The sequence below is a fragment of the Anolis carolinensis genome, chromosome 1 (assembly GCF_035594765.1).
Source record: "Anolis carolinensis isolate JA03-04 chromosome 1, rAnoCar3.1.pri, whole genome shotgun sequence".
In the NCBI taxonomy this organism is placed as follows: Eukaryota; Metazoa; Chordata; class Lepidosauria; order Squamata; family Dactyloidae; genus Anolis; species Anolis carolinensis.
This window is the reverse complement of record NC_085841.1, coordinates 364093130-364109092: the sequence shown is the minus strand read 5'-3', so window position 1 is coordinate 364109092 and position 15963 is coordinate 364093130. Positions and strand designations below refer to the sequence as shown.

At 42.4% G+C, this 15963-nt stretch overlaps 1 protein-coding gene across 6 annotated transcripts in view; it reads right to left on the bottom strand.

Moving 5' to 3' along the window:
* nin (ninein) overlaps window positions 1-15963 on the bottom strand; it is a 213367-nt gene that overhangs the window by 86201 nt on the left and 111203 nt on the right. For all 6 annotated transcript variants that reach the window (XM_062968703.1, XM_062968701.1, XM_062968704.1 and 3 more), the window contains one exon: window positions 11639-11808. In XM_062968703.1, the coding sequence (XP_062824773.1) occupies window positions 11639-11808 (170 nt within the window). The remainder of the gene's footprint in view (window positions 1-11638; window positions 11809-15963) is intronic.

Below are 15963 nucleotides of genomic sequence, written 5' to 3'. Positions count from 1 at the left end.
GTGGCAGGATAGAAAAATAAAGTATTATTATTATTATTGACACAACAACATTGTATGACACAGCAAACGAGATCTATATGCTGGCTTTCGTATCACAAAATCACAAGTCAAACACTTCCCAAGTGTCTAGGACTGTGTGATGTATTTTCGGATGATGCCACAGATCCCAGTAAGGTGGCCTTTTGCAGTTGGCAGATTGTAATTTTGTCAATGTCTATTGTTTCTAAATGCCGACTGAGATCTTTTGACACGGCACCCAGTGTGCTCATCACCAACGGGACCACCTGTACTGGTTGTTATTATTATTATTATTATTATTATTATTATTATTATTATTATTATTATTATTATTATTTTATTATGACACAGCAAACAAGATAGATATGCTGGATTTTGTATTACAAAATCACAAGTCAAACACTTCCCAAGTGTCTAGGACTGTGTGATGTATTTTCGGATGATGTGTACAGATCCCAGTAGGGTGGCCTTTTGTAGTTGGCAAATAATAATAATAATAATAATAATAATAATAATAATAATAATAATAATAATAAGACCTGGCTCTGGCTCACAAATGGGACCCTGAAGAAGGAGACAGAAGGCCTGATCCTTGCAGCCCAGGAGCAAGACATCCGCACAAAGCCAATTAAGGCCAAGATCAAAAAATCAGCTAATGACCCAAAATGCAGACTGTGCAAGGAAACCAACGAAACCATTGATCATATCCTCAGCTGCTGTAAGAAAATCACACAGACTGACTACAAACAGAGGCACAACTATGTGGCCCAAATGATTCATTGCAACTTATGCCTCAAGTACCACCTCCCAGCAGCAAAGAACTGGTGGGATCACAAACCTGCAAAAGTATTGGAAAATGAGCATGCAAAGATACTGTGGGACTTCCGAATCCAGACTGACAAAGTTCTGGAACACAACACACCAGACATCACAGTTGTGGAAAAAGTGAAAGGTTTGGATCATTGATGTCGCCATCCCAGGTGACAGTCGCATTGACAAAAAACAACAGGAAAAACTCAGCTGCTATCAGGACCTCAAGATTGAACTTCAAAGACTCTGGCAGAAACCAGTGCAGGTGGTCCCGGTGGTGATGGGTACACTGGGTGCCATGCCAAAAGATCTCAGCCGGCATTTGGAAACAATAGACATTGACAAAATCACGATCTGCCAAGTGCAAAAGGCCACCCTACTGGGATCTGCACGCATCATCCAAAAATACATCACACAGTCCTAGACACTTGGGAAGTGTTCGACTTGTGATTTTGTGATACGAAATCCAGTATATCTATCTTGTTTGCTGTGTCATAATAAAATAATAATAATAATAATAATAATAATAATAATAATAATAATAATTCATTCAATGCTGGCCAATTGCAACATTCACACTTGCCTCCAGCAGACAAGAGTTCTTTCTCCCACCCTGGACATTATTCCACAGCTATATAAACCTCACAACCTCTGGGGATGCCTGCCATAGATCGGGGTAAAATGTCGGGAGCGAATTCTTCTGGAACATGGCCATACAGCCCGGAAAACTCACAACAACCCATTTCACACATTCCCAGTAAACAAACAGACTGTGTGGAAGAGACAGAGCATATCCTCTCTTCTCCCAAAGGGACTTTTCTCTTGAAACCGAGGAAAGGATCTCTTATTTCTCCGCAGCTCAAGCAGCGGAAACAGAGGCATCTCTCGATCTCATTTCCCTTGGAGATTTCCCTTTTCCAAAGGTGCAAAATGAGCGGCAGAGAGGCAGCTGTGGGGAGCCCTTCGCCCCGTGTGCTGATGAGATCTCATTAGGCAGCTAATGCATCTTCCTAGAAACACTTGAGAAAAACCACTCAGCACCCGACTGTTTTGAGGTGCGGAAAACAGTGGCTGCCGGCTAACTCAATTCATTGACTGGCCCTGTTAATTGACTAACCTCTTCCACTTGCGTTTTTTTTTTTTACAATGAATAGAGAGGAATAGGGAAGAAACCACAGCAGCGTTGTTCCTGGGGAAGATGACCATCCCTCTGGAGACCGCCTGGCCATTAATTCCAAGGTCAGCGTAGTGCATGGGAGATGGATTAGTCCCTCCTCTCTGACGGGGCAAATCCATCACGGAGGAGGAGGCAGATGGAAGAAACCACACTCGCTTAACGCGATCCACGAGGGCTCCCTCTGGGACACTTCTGGTTTGTAAAGGCCGCTGATGCGAGGTCAACTTGGAGCAGAACAAACTGCAGGGGGTCAGGGTCATGGGACTCAAGGACCACCTGGCCTCCATTTAAGCTCATGGTGCCATTTCTGTAATTGCATAATGCGATAAGGCTTCATGTGGAGGAATATTTAGAACCCATAGCAGAGTAGCCAGTACTATGTATGAGTTCATGGCAAGGAACAGGAGACAAAATATGCAGGATGTTCTGCCAAGATACAAAAAGGTGAAAACTTTTAATAGTGTAGGTAATATATCTCAGATATACTACTACTACTACTAGTACTACTACTACTACTACTAATAATAATATTGTGAAAATATTAGAAATTTCACTGAAAATGCAATGAAACAATGGAAAACTGAGTTGTTCATGGGCAACGAAAGGTATGGAACTGTTCACATCAAGAGAGGAATTTTCCAGGGCGACTCACTATCACCACTGCTGTTCATCATTGCAATGGTCCCTCTGTCAGTAATTCTACAGAAAACAAACCTGCAAGAAATTCACCAAAAATTTCCCACTTGCTGTACATGGATGATCTAAGGCTTTATGAAAAATCAGAAACAGAAATCCAATCACTGACCAACACAGAATCTTCAGCACTGACATCAGTATGGAGTTCGGCCTCAACAAATGTGCCACAGTGGCATCAAAGAAAGGGAAAATTACTCACAGCAAGGGCATAGAGATGCCAAATGGACAAACCATAAAATGCAATCAGCCTGAAGCCTATAAATATCTGGGCATACTTCAGTTAGACAATATCAAGCATTGGCATGTGAAAGATGTAGTCAGCAAAGAATATATCCAAAAAGTCAGAAAGATTTTGAAGAGCAAATTAAATGGTGGAAATACGATCAAGGCTCTCAACACCTGGGCCATACCCGTCATTAGATACACTGCTGGAATTGTGAATTGGACACAAGCAGAGCTGGATGATCTGGACAGAAAAACAAGAAAACTGATGACAATCCACTACTCATTACACCCGCGTAGTGATGTCGACAGACTTTACCTGCCCTGAAAATCAGGAGGTAGAAAAAGGCAAGTGAAACAAACGGTAGAGGAAGAGAAACATGCCCTGGCAGATGATGGGAAAGGCAGTCAAAAACCAGCATTGAGAGAAGTCAACAGTAGTAAACTGCTTCAAGTGCAAAAGACAAAGAGTGAATACCGTAAAAACACAATCCAGAGCAGAAGAGAAAATTGGCGAAAGAAGGCTCTCCATGGAAAGTTCCTGGGGAAAATCAAGAACCAAATTGACAAAGGAAAAACATGGCTGTGGCTCACAAATGGAAATTTGAAAAAGGAGACGGAGGGCCTGATTCTGGCAGCCTAAGAACAAGCCATTAGAACCAATGCCATCAAATTGAAAAGTTGATGACAGATCCCAAATGTAGACTCTGCAAGGAAGCAGATGAAACAATAGATCACATCCTCAGCTGCTGCAAGAAGATCGCACAGACAGACTACAAGCAGAGGCATAACACCGTGGCTCTGATGATTCATTGGAACTTGTGCCACAAAGACCATCTGCCTGCGACAAAGAACTGGTGGGATCACAAGCTGGAAAAAGTTACAGAGAATGAATACGTCAAGCTACTCTGGGATTTCCAATTTCAGACTGACAGGGTTTTGGAGCACAAGACTCCTGACCTCACGATCATGTTAAAAAACAAAGTATGGATTGCAGGGTTATTGTATGTTTTTTGGGCTGTATGGCCATGTTCCAGAAGTATCCTGGCCACGAAAGCCTTCGACAACACAAAGTATGGATTGTCGATGTTGCAATCCCAGGGGACAGCAGGATTGAAGAGAAACAACTGGAAAAGCTGACACGATATGAGGATTTAAAGATTGAACTGCAAAGACTCTGGCACAAGCCAGTCAAGGTGGTCCCAGTAGTGATGGGCACACTGGGTGCAGTGCCTAAAGACCTTGGCCTGCACTTAAACACAATCGGTGCTGACAAAATCCCCACCTGCCAGGTGCAGAAGGCCACCTGACTGGGATCTGCATCCATTATTCACCGATACATCACACAGTCCTAGACATTTGGGAAGTGTCTGATGTGTGATCCAATACAACAACCAGCAGAGTGTCTGCTGTGGAGTCATCTTGTTGTGTTTCAAATAATAATAATACTTTATTTATAAAGAGCAGACAGACAAAATAAAGTTACCTGACTTTGGCAGAGTCCGTAATGGTGACTCTCATTGAGTGTGTGTCAGGCATCTTTTTGGGAAGAAGGGTGAAGTGGCTTCTCTATGTAGGCAAGAAGCAAAACACACCAAGTTACATACCCTGTTCCCCCGAAAATAAGACATCCCCGAAAAATAAGACCTAGTAGAAGTTTTGTTGAATTGCTAAATATAAGGCCTCCCCCGAAAGTAAGACCTAGCAAAGACCTAGTGCCTGCCAAACAGAACACCAGAGCATGCAGGATTGGTAAATGTACATGGAAATAATGATGGTAACAAGAAATTGTTGATAGGATTCACAGTTTGTCTGGTTATGTTGGTTTGTGATGACAACTACTGTACAGTATATAATAAATGTTCAGTTTTTGTTCAATAATAAATGCGAATTCTTCTTCATAGAAAAATAATCCCCTGAAAATAAGACCTAGCACACCTTTGGGAGCAAAAATTAATATAAGACACTGTCTTATTTTCGGGGAAACACGGTAGATCTAGGAAAGAGAAGTGAAAACAAGGCAGCACAGGCTTCCTTCTGTCCCTTATTGCTCTCTATACACTTCCAACAATTTCAACATCTAATTCAGGCAAAGCATCCTTGATCGAAAAAGCTTGGGACCAAATGTACTAGGAATTTGGGCAGTCTGGCAAGTGCAAACCACCAAACAACCAAGAAAGATCATGGTTGGACAATTAGAAAATCTATATATATAAAAGGCTTTTGGCATCACGGCGACTCACAAAACAACAAAACCCAACACCCCCCAAACTCTAAAATTGGCAACACAATCCATCATCCCTGCCTCCAGTAAGATACAACACAATCACAACACCAAAAAAAGGCCAAAACCCACAACAGGCAATGTGCCATGCTTTCTATATTTTGTAATATATATAAAAAATACAAAATAATAAATACAGCCAGACATTGGAGCTGCAAGGATATTCAGTGCAATTCAACCACACCAATAAAAGATTAACCTTTGTAAAAGGCGACCAGGCTTTGAAACAGTGATACTACTCTGAAGCTGACCAACCAAAGATTTCCCCTCGGTAGCAAGCACCCAGGCTTTGAACCACTGAGGCTATTCATTACAATTCTACCACCCCAAAACATTCCCCTAAAAGGCAACTACCTAACCTTCCAAGCAGCAAGCCTATTCCTTTCTATTCCACCTCACCAAACAAGGATTCACATAAGAAAATGGCCAGGCTTTCAGGCTACAAAGCTATTCACTGTTATTCCACCTACCTAACAAAGAATTCCCATACGCCACAGCAACGCGTGGCCGGGCACAGCTAGTACATTATAATAATTATATACAATGGATGAAATTAGAATAAGTACAAATAATAGAACTGACAGAGCTTTATTTCTATAATGCTGTGTGAATGATGGAGGGGGCATGTATGGATCTGGGAATAGATGATGCAGCAAGGCAATTGCAGTATGTTAAATGTTTTGAAATAAAACAAACAGCAAACACATAAAAGATAAAAATTCATTTGTTAATTTGCATTGCACTATTTCTTCCGAATCCCTGCTGCTGGAGGTTTCGTCACGATGCCTTGCAGTCATTGTTCTATTGTCACTTTGCGGCTTATGTTATTAAATCATTTCTCACCCGCTGCCCAGACAATTTAAACTGGGAGGTTTAATGAAATCAATCAATCAGTGACTGGGGAAACCCCGACAGCCAGGTCAATACTCTTCAATGGAACGGAGTCTATTCACACATCCAGGCACAGCTGCCAATGTACAAGCTGGTCTGAACCGGTCCTTATCTGTTAACATGCTCCTCAACCCAAGAGTTATTGAAATATTGACCCTTTCCACCATCTTTTTATCAGGCCATCCCCAGAGAGATGGAAGGAACCTGCAGGGAATGGCACATCGAGATGGCACCTTTTTATCAGGCGCAAGGGCCAAAAGGACAACCTCGCAAGTCAATGGCAGTGTTCAATCATTTGGAGACGAAGTGGCCCGCAAGCCCTGATAAAGGCATCCTCAAAATGTGCCGCCCCATTGGGAACATGTTGCAGCCGCTGGATAGAATAATTGCGTCCTTGTTTCGGCACATGAGTTGGCCAGGAGTCAAAGCCGGGAAGGATGTGCAGAGGGCAGGGAAGAACAAGCTGACCGTTGCAAAAAGAGGGCAAGGCTTGCCCCGTCTCCGGAGCCAGAGGCCTGCAGCTAATTTCCATTGTTGCTTCCATGCAATTAAACAGCGCCTGCCCTTCTCTTTCCTAAAGCCAATTACGAGGGTTGAATGAAAAGTAATGCCTCCACCTTCGTTACGTGGGTTTGGATGGGAATATTTTAATAAATCAAACGCAGAAATAATCTTTAGAATGTGCTCTTTTTTTTTATAATAAGTTTTTATTGTGCTCTTATATCTTGCGTGAAATACAATGTCATGAACAATACAAAACAAAACTGAACATAGATAGTGAACATATAATCCCCCTCCCACCGTGACAGACAAAAAAAACAAAAAAAAACCCAAAACCAAAGACACACATATACGTTAAAATTGACTTCCATCTATTATCTGGTGTTATTTTTTTTTCCCCCCTTGATGCATTCAATACTGTTCTATTTCCTCTTAAGTTCAGTCCTTCATTTAACCTGAGGCCTAACTCTCGCCCAATGTTGCTCATCCAAAGAGTGTATACATATCATCTATATTATCACCTTAAAGTTTTCATTTCTTAAGTAATCTTTCATTAGCTCCCAATTTGTCGCTTTTTTTGGTCTACCCTGTGTGTTTGAAAGTAAATATGTTAATTTATCCATGTTCATAATTTCCAGAATTTTAATAAACCAGGCATTTATTTCTGGTCTGATTTTCGTTCTCCATTCTTTTGCATATACTAATCTTGCCGCCGTAGTTAGGTAGCAGAATAGAATTTCTTTGTTTCTATCCTCCAAGTCTAGCATTCCTAGTAACAGTATCTTGGGGTCTAGATTAATCTTGATTGACAGGATTTTTTGTATATTTTTGTGTATTTCTTTCCAGAACTCCTTGGCTCTCTTACAGGTCCACCAACAATGATAGTAGGTGCCTTCCTGATCTCCTGATATGAGGGTTGAATGAAAAGTAATGCCTCCACCTTCGTTACTTCGGTTTGGATGGGAATATTTTAATAAATCAAATGCAGAAATAATCCTTAGAATGTGCTCTTTAACTACCACTACTCACGTTTCCACATAACCACCAGACAATTGGATACATTTCTGCCAACAATGAACAAGTTTTCCGAAGCCGTCACAGAAGAAGTCGACACTCTGTTTCCGCAACTGGCATCTCACAGGACCCATCGTGCACAGATCTTCCGATAGCCAAGCAAAGCAATAATATGACCCACATGTTCTTGTGAAATGCCGATTACGCTTGAAATTTCTCTCTGAGTGATATGACAATCGTCCTGAATCAATCTGTCAAACTTTTGCTTGTGAAACTCGATGGTTGTTGTCACAGACGTCCAACTCTTTGTTTGTCATGTAAATCAGATGTTCCCACCTCAACATCTTTAAACTTGCTCACCCATCGACACACAGGACTCACATCAACACAACCACCATAAACAGCTTGCATTCTCGGATGAATCTCCTTTGGAGTGACACCTTCTGCTGTAAAGAATTCAGTGACTGCACGTTGCTTAAGTCGCATTGACCGACCGTCTGCACAGGGTTCCAACACTTTGCACTTTAACAACACAACCATTCAATGCTACACAGAGAAGCCATTGAAATCCACAAGAAGCAGGTGGAAGGAGGAAACCATGAAAATGGACAACATCTATCTCGCAGTATTAAAAAACTCTCAAATCAGGACAGTAAATAAAGAACAACACTCAGAAAACAGGAGAATTCTAGGCAAGAAACGATTCCCTCTGGCAGGAAGCAGCCAGAGTTTGAAGCTGCAAGGCTATTCAATGCTAATCAAGGTGGCCAATTGCAACATTATTTATTTATTTACAGTATTTATATTCCGTCCTTCTTTCTCACCCTGGAGGGGACTCAGGGTGGATCACAATGCACATATACATGGCAAACATTCGATGTTATTAGACATACGACATATATAGACAGACACAGAGGCAATTTAACATCTCCTAGGCAGGAAGCAGCCAGGCTTGGAATCTTCAAGCCTATTCAAGGCTAATCAAGGTGGCCAATTGCAACATTATTTATTTATTTACTGTATTTATATTCCGCCCTTCTTTCTCACCCCGGAGGGGACTTGGGGCGGATCACGATGCACATATATATGGCAAACATTCAATGCTATTAGACATACGACATATATAGACAGACACAGAGGCAATTTAACATCTCCCATTCAGGAAGCAACCAGGTTTTGAAGGTGCAAGGCTATTGAAGACTAATCAAGGTGGCCAATTGCAACATTATCTATTTCTTTCTTTCTTTATTTACTGTATTTATATTCCGCCTTTCTCACCCCGAAGAGGACTCAGGATGGATCATAATGCACATATACATGGCAAGCATTCAATGCCATTAGACATACGACATATATAGACAGACACAGAGGCAATTTAACATCTCCTAGTCAGGAAGCAGCCAGGCCTTGCAGCTGCAAGCCTGTTCAATGCTAATTAAGGTTGCCAATTACAACATTCACACTTGCCTCAAACAAAGAAGAGTTTATTTCCCTCCCTGGACACCAACCACAGATATAGAAACCCCTCTCGCCTAGTTTCCAACAGACCTTACAACCTCCGAGGATGCCTGCCATAGATGTGGGTGAAACGTCAGGAGAGAATGCTTCTGGATTTCCATAGATAGATAGATAGATAGATAGATAGACCCCTCTTGCTTAGTTTCCAATAGACCTCGCAACCTCTGAGGATGTCTGCCATAGATGTGGGCGAAACATCAGGAGAGAATGCTTCTGGATTTCCACAGATAGACAGATAGATAGAGAGATAAATAGATAAACCCCTCTTGCCTAGTTTTCAACAGACCTCACAACCTCTGAGGATGTCTGCCATAGATGTGGGCGAAACATCAGGAGAGAATGCTTCTGGATTTCCACAGATAGACAGATAGATAGAGAGATAAATAGATAAACCCCTCTTGCCTAGTTTTCAACAGACCTCACAACCTCCGAGGATGCCTGCCATAGATGTGGATGAAACGTCAGGAGAGAATGCTTCTGGATTTCCACAGATATATATATATATACACACATACATACACCCCTCTTGCTCAGTTTCCAACAGACCTTACAACCTCTGAGGATGCCCGCCATAGATGTGGGCGAAACGTCAGGAGAGAATGCTTCTGGAACATGGCCACCCAGCTTGGAAAACTCACAGCAACCCAGGGAGAAAGACCTTGCAAGGCTACAACTCAACCTGCAACGCGGTGCAAAGGATTAGCAGCCCAAACCGGTGCGAAAGGAGGTCAGGTTATCAATCCCAGAGCCATGAAGCACAATAGGAACACTGTGGAAGTGAGCAACATCTTGGGGAATTGTTTGTTTACTTTCTTTTTAAGACAACGACTGCAAGCAAATAATGTAACAAGATGTGGGAACACATTGTGGTGTTTGCATTATCGGTGCTGTGGAGTCACTTGTGAGGAATGCCACATATTTGAGACAACCAGGGCTGGATAAAAGTGGCAACTAGTGTCTCCAAAGCGGGCATGGGCAAACTTGGGTCTTCCGGGTGTTTTGGACTTCAAGTCCCACCATTCCTGGCCTCGGGACCCTTTCTTTTCCCCGTCAGCCGCTTAAGCGGCTGAGGGGGAAAAGGAAAGGTCCCGAGGCCAGGAATGGTGGGACTTGAAGTCCAAAACACCCGGAAGACCCAAGTTTGCCCATGCCCAATCTAAATCCTAATTCACATCTCTCTCCTATTTCTAGCGTCCACATTCCTATTACTCTTATCTCTCAGTCTCCTAATATTAAAGAAATAAAGCACCCAGAGCCTATTCTTTAACTCACTGAGTCCAGTCTCCATTGCTGACCCAAACTGACTCTCCTAACATCTCTGTGGCACAGCCTGGTTAGTAGCCAGCTGCAATAAATCACCATGACCAAGAAATCATGAGTTCGAGGCCAACCCATGTCGGAGTGAGCACCCAACAATTGAAATAAAAAATAGCCCTGCTCGTTGTTGACCTACTCATTTATTTATTACATGCATTTATACCCCGCCCTTCTCCCTGAGGGGACTCAGAGCGGCTTACATTCTGCCACGAGGGCCAGCAACAAGTATACTATAAAACAAAACAATTAAAACATGATAAAAAGTATACAAAAATTAAAACGCTAAGCAACCTGAAAGTTAGTTGCATCTATCAAGTAGGAAATTTAGGTACCACTTATGTGGGGAGGCTAGCTTAACTAATTTACGACACCATAAAAATCATCCAGCAGTGTTTGGAATGAGGAAGTATCCAAGGACTCGGTGTCACAGTGGATAATGAAGCAGCTGCTCCCCCTTTGGCCGGAATTGAGCATACCCTGAGGAAGCTGGAAAAGGTTGAATTGAGAGGTAGAACTGAATAAGTCTCAATTTAACCCTAACACCGACAAGGGTTATGGGCCCAGCACACTTCTGCTGCTGCGCAACTCTATGTCTCTGTCTCTATCTCTATGTCCATATGCCATTGAAAGTTTGCCATGTATGTGTACATTGTGATACGCCCTGAGTCCCCTTCGGGGTGAGAAAAAAGAGCGGAATATAAATACTGTAAATAAGTAACAAACAAACTATAACTCTCTGATGCCAAGGCCAATCACCCCAAGTTGGCAGCGTTGGGTCTGTGTGCCAAGTTTGGTCCAGATCCATCACTGATGGAGTTCAGAAGGTTCACGGAATACAGGTGAACTATAACTCCCACAGATAAAGGTCAAAACTTTTGATTATGTCTGTGTATTTACCAAAAATGTACTTCCTGTCACCATTGTAGGGAGGACAATGATATTTCGGATATGGGTGTGTGTGTGTCTGTGGCCAGTGGTGGAAATTTGTCCCCAGAGCCCACAAAGTTGTCAACCCCACAAATAAAGAGGCATGAGTTGAAACACAGCTCTTGCATCAAGAAGGAAAAAGTATCAACAATGGCAAATGCACAACGGTTGCAAAATACATTCAAACATGACTGACAAGAAGGAAAAACGTTGAGCCATCTTGCACGCCTTCCTGCTTTTTGTCAAATCTATGAAATCATTACCTCATCGCAGTCATCATTGGGGATGTGGGACGGTTGCCCTTCCTCGTCCAGGGGTTTGATCACGGTCACCTCTGCAAACTCCTCCACCGACTTCTGAAACTCCGGCAAGGACCGCCTTCCATAGCGCTTCCCTCCTTTGATGTATTTGGGTTGAGCCTCCGGAGAAGAGTCTGCAAAGAAGAGAAGGAAGGCAGGATGTTAAGGACAGAAGACATAAAAGTCACTTCTAGAATTCTCCCAGGCCAGGACATGAAGCTTGCAAGGCCATTCTGTCACACCTCAGGCTAGTTTCACCTTGCTATATACACCAGGCTGTGCACAAGGTTGAAGTCTTTTGTAGTTTATTAGTAAATAGAAGATAAATAGTTTTTTAAAAACAAAGTTCCAAAAGATTGTTACAAAACAAGGCTTCAAGGAATAATCCAAGAAATCATAAGGAATACACAAGGTCCCAAGAGAGAATGACAAAGTCCCATGAACATGAACACACCAAGGCTGCAAGATAATCCAGGAAACGAGAACTTGCTTCTTGACTTGACTTGCAAGAAGTTGCTTTGACAAAGGTTTGTCTCCCAACACACTGTTTTAATACCCTTTGCATAGCATGAAAGCATTTCTTTGGCCTCTGACCTCCCTCTTGTTTGCTATTCTTACACTCCTTCGAATCCTGAATTCCAAACGGCCAGCTCGATCTAGAGATTCCATTTCATCCAGGCCAGCCAGCTCATTAGTGTCTGTCTGCAAGCTATCAGGCTGAGAACTGACCTCCTTTTCTGAGTCAATTTGCACCTGGCTAGTTTCAGTATCAACATCATTCCCTGCTGTGGGGGAAAACTCCCTATTCCTGATCTTCTACAATAGGGAGACTCTGAACCTGAATTTCATAATTCCCATCAGAGTCATATTGAACCTGAATCCCATAATCCCTACCAGAGTCATTCTGAGGTTCCAGCTGAGTCACAAGACATTCAATACTAATCAAGGTGATTAATCACAACATTCACACTGGCCTCCGACAGACAAGAGTTCTTTGTCCCATCTTGGACCTTCCACAGATATATATATTTATTTACAGTATTTATATTCCGCCCTTCTCACCCCAAAGGGGACTCAGGGCGGATAACATTATACACACATAGGGCAAACATTCAATGTCCATAAACACATCGAACCGAGACAGAGAACGACAGACGCAGAGGCAATTTAACCTTCTTCTGAGGGGATGTTCAATTCTGGCCACAGGGGGGAGCAGCTGCTTCATCATCCACTGTGACAGCACTTCCTCATTCCAACGTTGTAAATTAAACTTGCCTCCCCACTTTTGTAAGTGGTACCTTAATTCCTACTTGATAGATGCAACTATCTTTCGGGTTGCTAGGTCAGCAACAAGCAGGGGCTATCTTTTATTTTTAATTGACGGGTGCTCACCCCGCCACGGGCTGGCCTCGAACTCATGACCTCATGGTCAGAGTGATTTATTGCAGCAGGCTGCTCAACAGCCTGCGCCACAGCCCGGCCCCAATAAACCTTCCTTGCTTAGTTTCTCCAATATATCTCCCAACCCCTGAGGATGCCTGCCATAGATGTGGGCGAAACGTTGGGAGAGAATACTTCTGGAACATGGCCAGACAGCCCAGAAAACACACAACAACCCAGCTCTCATGTCCTCTCTTAACCTCCTCTTCTCAAAGCCAAACATCCTCCTCAGAGGGATTCATAGTTTCCAGTCCTTTGGCCATTTTAGTTGCTCTCCCTCCCATGGATAGCTCATCAATCTTCTGAAACGGTGGTGCCCAGAACCAGACACGGTATGATTCCCGGTGAGGTCTGATTAAAGCACAGTGTCACACAATGGTGGTGAGTGCCAGGATTTCCCTCGAAGAGTGCTGTCCAGGGTGCTGGGATGGGATCCAGCCCTTTTTGGCATCTAAACTGAAACCTGGAGCAGATTCACTGTCACACAGATAGTGAGCCATGCTGCAGATATATCCACGGAGGTGGGCGCATTGCCAACAGACCCAGCATTGTTCTAACAGCATAAAATATGTTTAATCTCTCTAAGCATCCTCACGTTTTATCTGCTGATAGTGCTAGCATGTTATAACCCCACTTTTTGAGATTATTGTCATCATCTATCAAGAAGAAGGATGCTGTAACCCCCCCTTTTTAGGATTCTTGTCAATATCTACCAAGAAGGAGGCAGGCAAGCAAACTATAGAAATTCTTTGGAAGAATTATTTGGGGATGTTTAAGTAAAGTAAAGGTTTTCCCCTGACATTAAGTCCAGTGGTGTCCGACTCTGGGGGTTGGTGCTCATCTCCATTTCTAAGCTGAAGAGCCGGCGTTGTCCGTAGACACCTCCAAGGTCATGTGGCCACTGGCATAACCCAATGGAGCAGTACCTATTGATCTACTCACATCTGCATGTTTTCGAACTGCTAGGTTGGCAGAAGTCAGGGCTAACAGCGGGAGCTCACCCCGCTCCTCAGATTCGAACCGCCGACCTTTCAGTCAGTAAGTTCAGCAGCTCAGCAGTTTAACCTGCTGCACCACCGGGGACTCCACTGGGGATGTTTAGTTTGGGCTAAAAAAACTGAGAGGTGGCACGACGGTCATCTTTAAACAACCAAAGGAACGTCAGATGGAAGAATAAACAAAGCTGTGTTGTTGAAAGCTTTCATGGCCAGAATTACTGGGTTGCTGTGTGTTTTCTGGGCTGTATGGCCATGTTCCAGAAGCATTCTCTCCTGACATTTCACCCACATCTATGGCAGGCATCCTCAGAGGTGAGAGAAATAAGGCTGAACAATGTGAAAGCCACATACTGTATGGCAGCCAACCTCTTCCCAGTAGACTTAAATCAAGGAAAAGTTTCATGAGAACCACCACTCCTCTAAATGTTCCTCCAGCAGCAGCAAGAGTGTCCCTCTGGGCAGCAAAAACAGGCAATTCCAACTGGATGCCCCCAACCCCCCAACAAGGGTTTTTCCCCAAACCAAGAATGGGCAACGTGGAAGTCCCTGAACAGACTCAGAGGTGGAGTGGGCAGATCAAAAGACAACCTGGCAAAATGGCACTGCCTAGAACAATGATGGGCAACCTTTTGCACTTGGTGTGTCAAAATTCACCAAAAAACCTAGCATGACTTGGATGGTTTGTCACTTTGAGAAAAAAAAAACCCATAATTTCGCAATATGTATAGTTTAAATAACAAAAATGTATAATTGCAATATATAACTGTATTTAATAAATCAAAAACTATTGACTACCATTATTTCCATGTACAACCATCTATGGTACCTCTTGCAGTTTCCACGCTGATTCCTCTCTATTCTAGTTTCAATGTAGTCATGAATAATGAATAATATAATAATAATATAATGGTAATAATATGATAATATAATACAATAAAAATATTAGAATAATAATAGAATGATATAATATACATATTTATTTATCTGGTTTGGAAGCCAGCTGATAAAGGTGGAGCCATAGTGTTAATGAACCGCACTGATTATATGGATGAGATCCATAGACAATTATCTGTAAGAGAACATTATCTCAATATAAAACGGGACCCTACACACCATATCCAGTCAATTATAAGAACGGTGACATTGGAAGGGCTGGCACTTGGATATATATCAGAGGATGTATATAAATTTCTACATACACCATGGCCCAGAATCCCTGTACTATATACTCTACCCAAAATACATAAAAACATTAGACCGGTACCTGGCCGTCCTATTGTATCCGGATCGGGCTCAGTCTTAGAACCACTAGCTAAATTTGTGGACCACTATTTACAACCTTTTGTGAAACAGACTTCTTCCTATGTTAGAGATACAAAACATTTTATTAACATTATTGAATCCTTGGTGATCCCAACAGATGCAGTCCTGATGTCTGTAGATGTAATATCACTGTATACCAATATTCCGTTAGAGGAGGCACGATATATATGTGAATCAACCTTGAACAGGAGGCCTAATCACCACCCTCCCACCTTTTTTTTGTTGGATCTTCTTGATATTATTCTTGAAAAAAATTACTTCAAGTTTGATGAAAAATACTATTTCCAAATACAAGGTGTAGCCATGGGCAGTCCTGTCGCGCCAGCGATAGCCAATTTATTCATGGATAATTTGGAGAATGAAACTATCTTGAATCACACAAAGAACCCTGTAGCGGACGGCATTATCAAATATTGTAGATTTATTGATGATATCTTTATCATTGTTAATTCACATCAGGAGGCAGTAACGTTATTATCCTGGATCAATACAATTCACCTCAAAATTAAATTTACAGGAAACATCAGT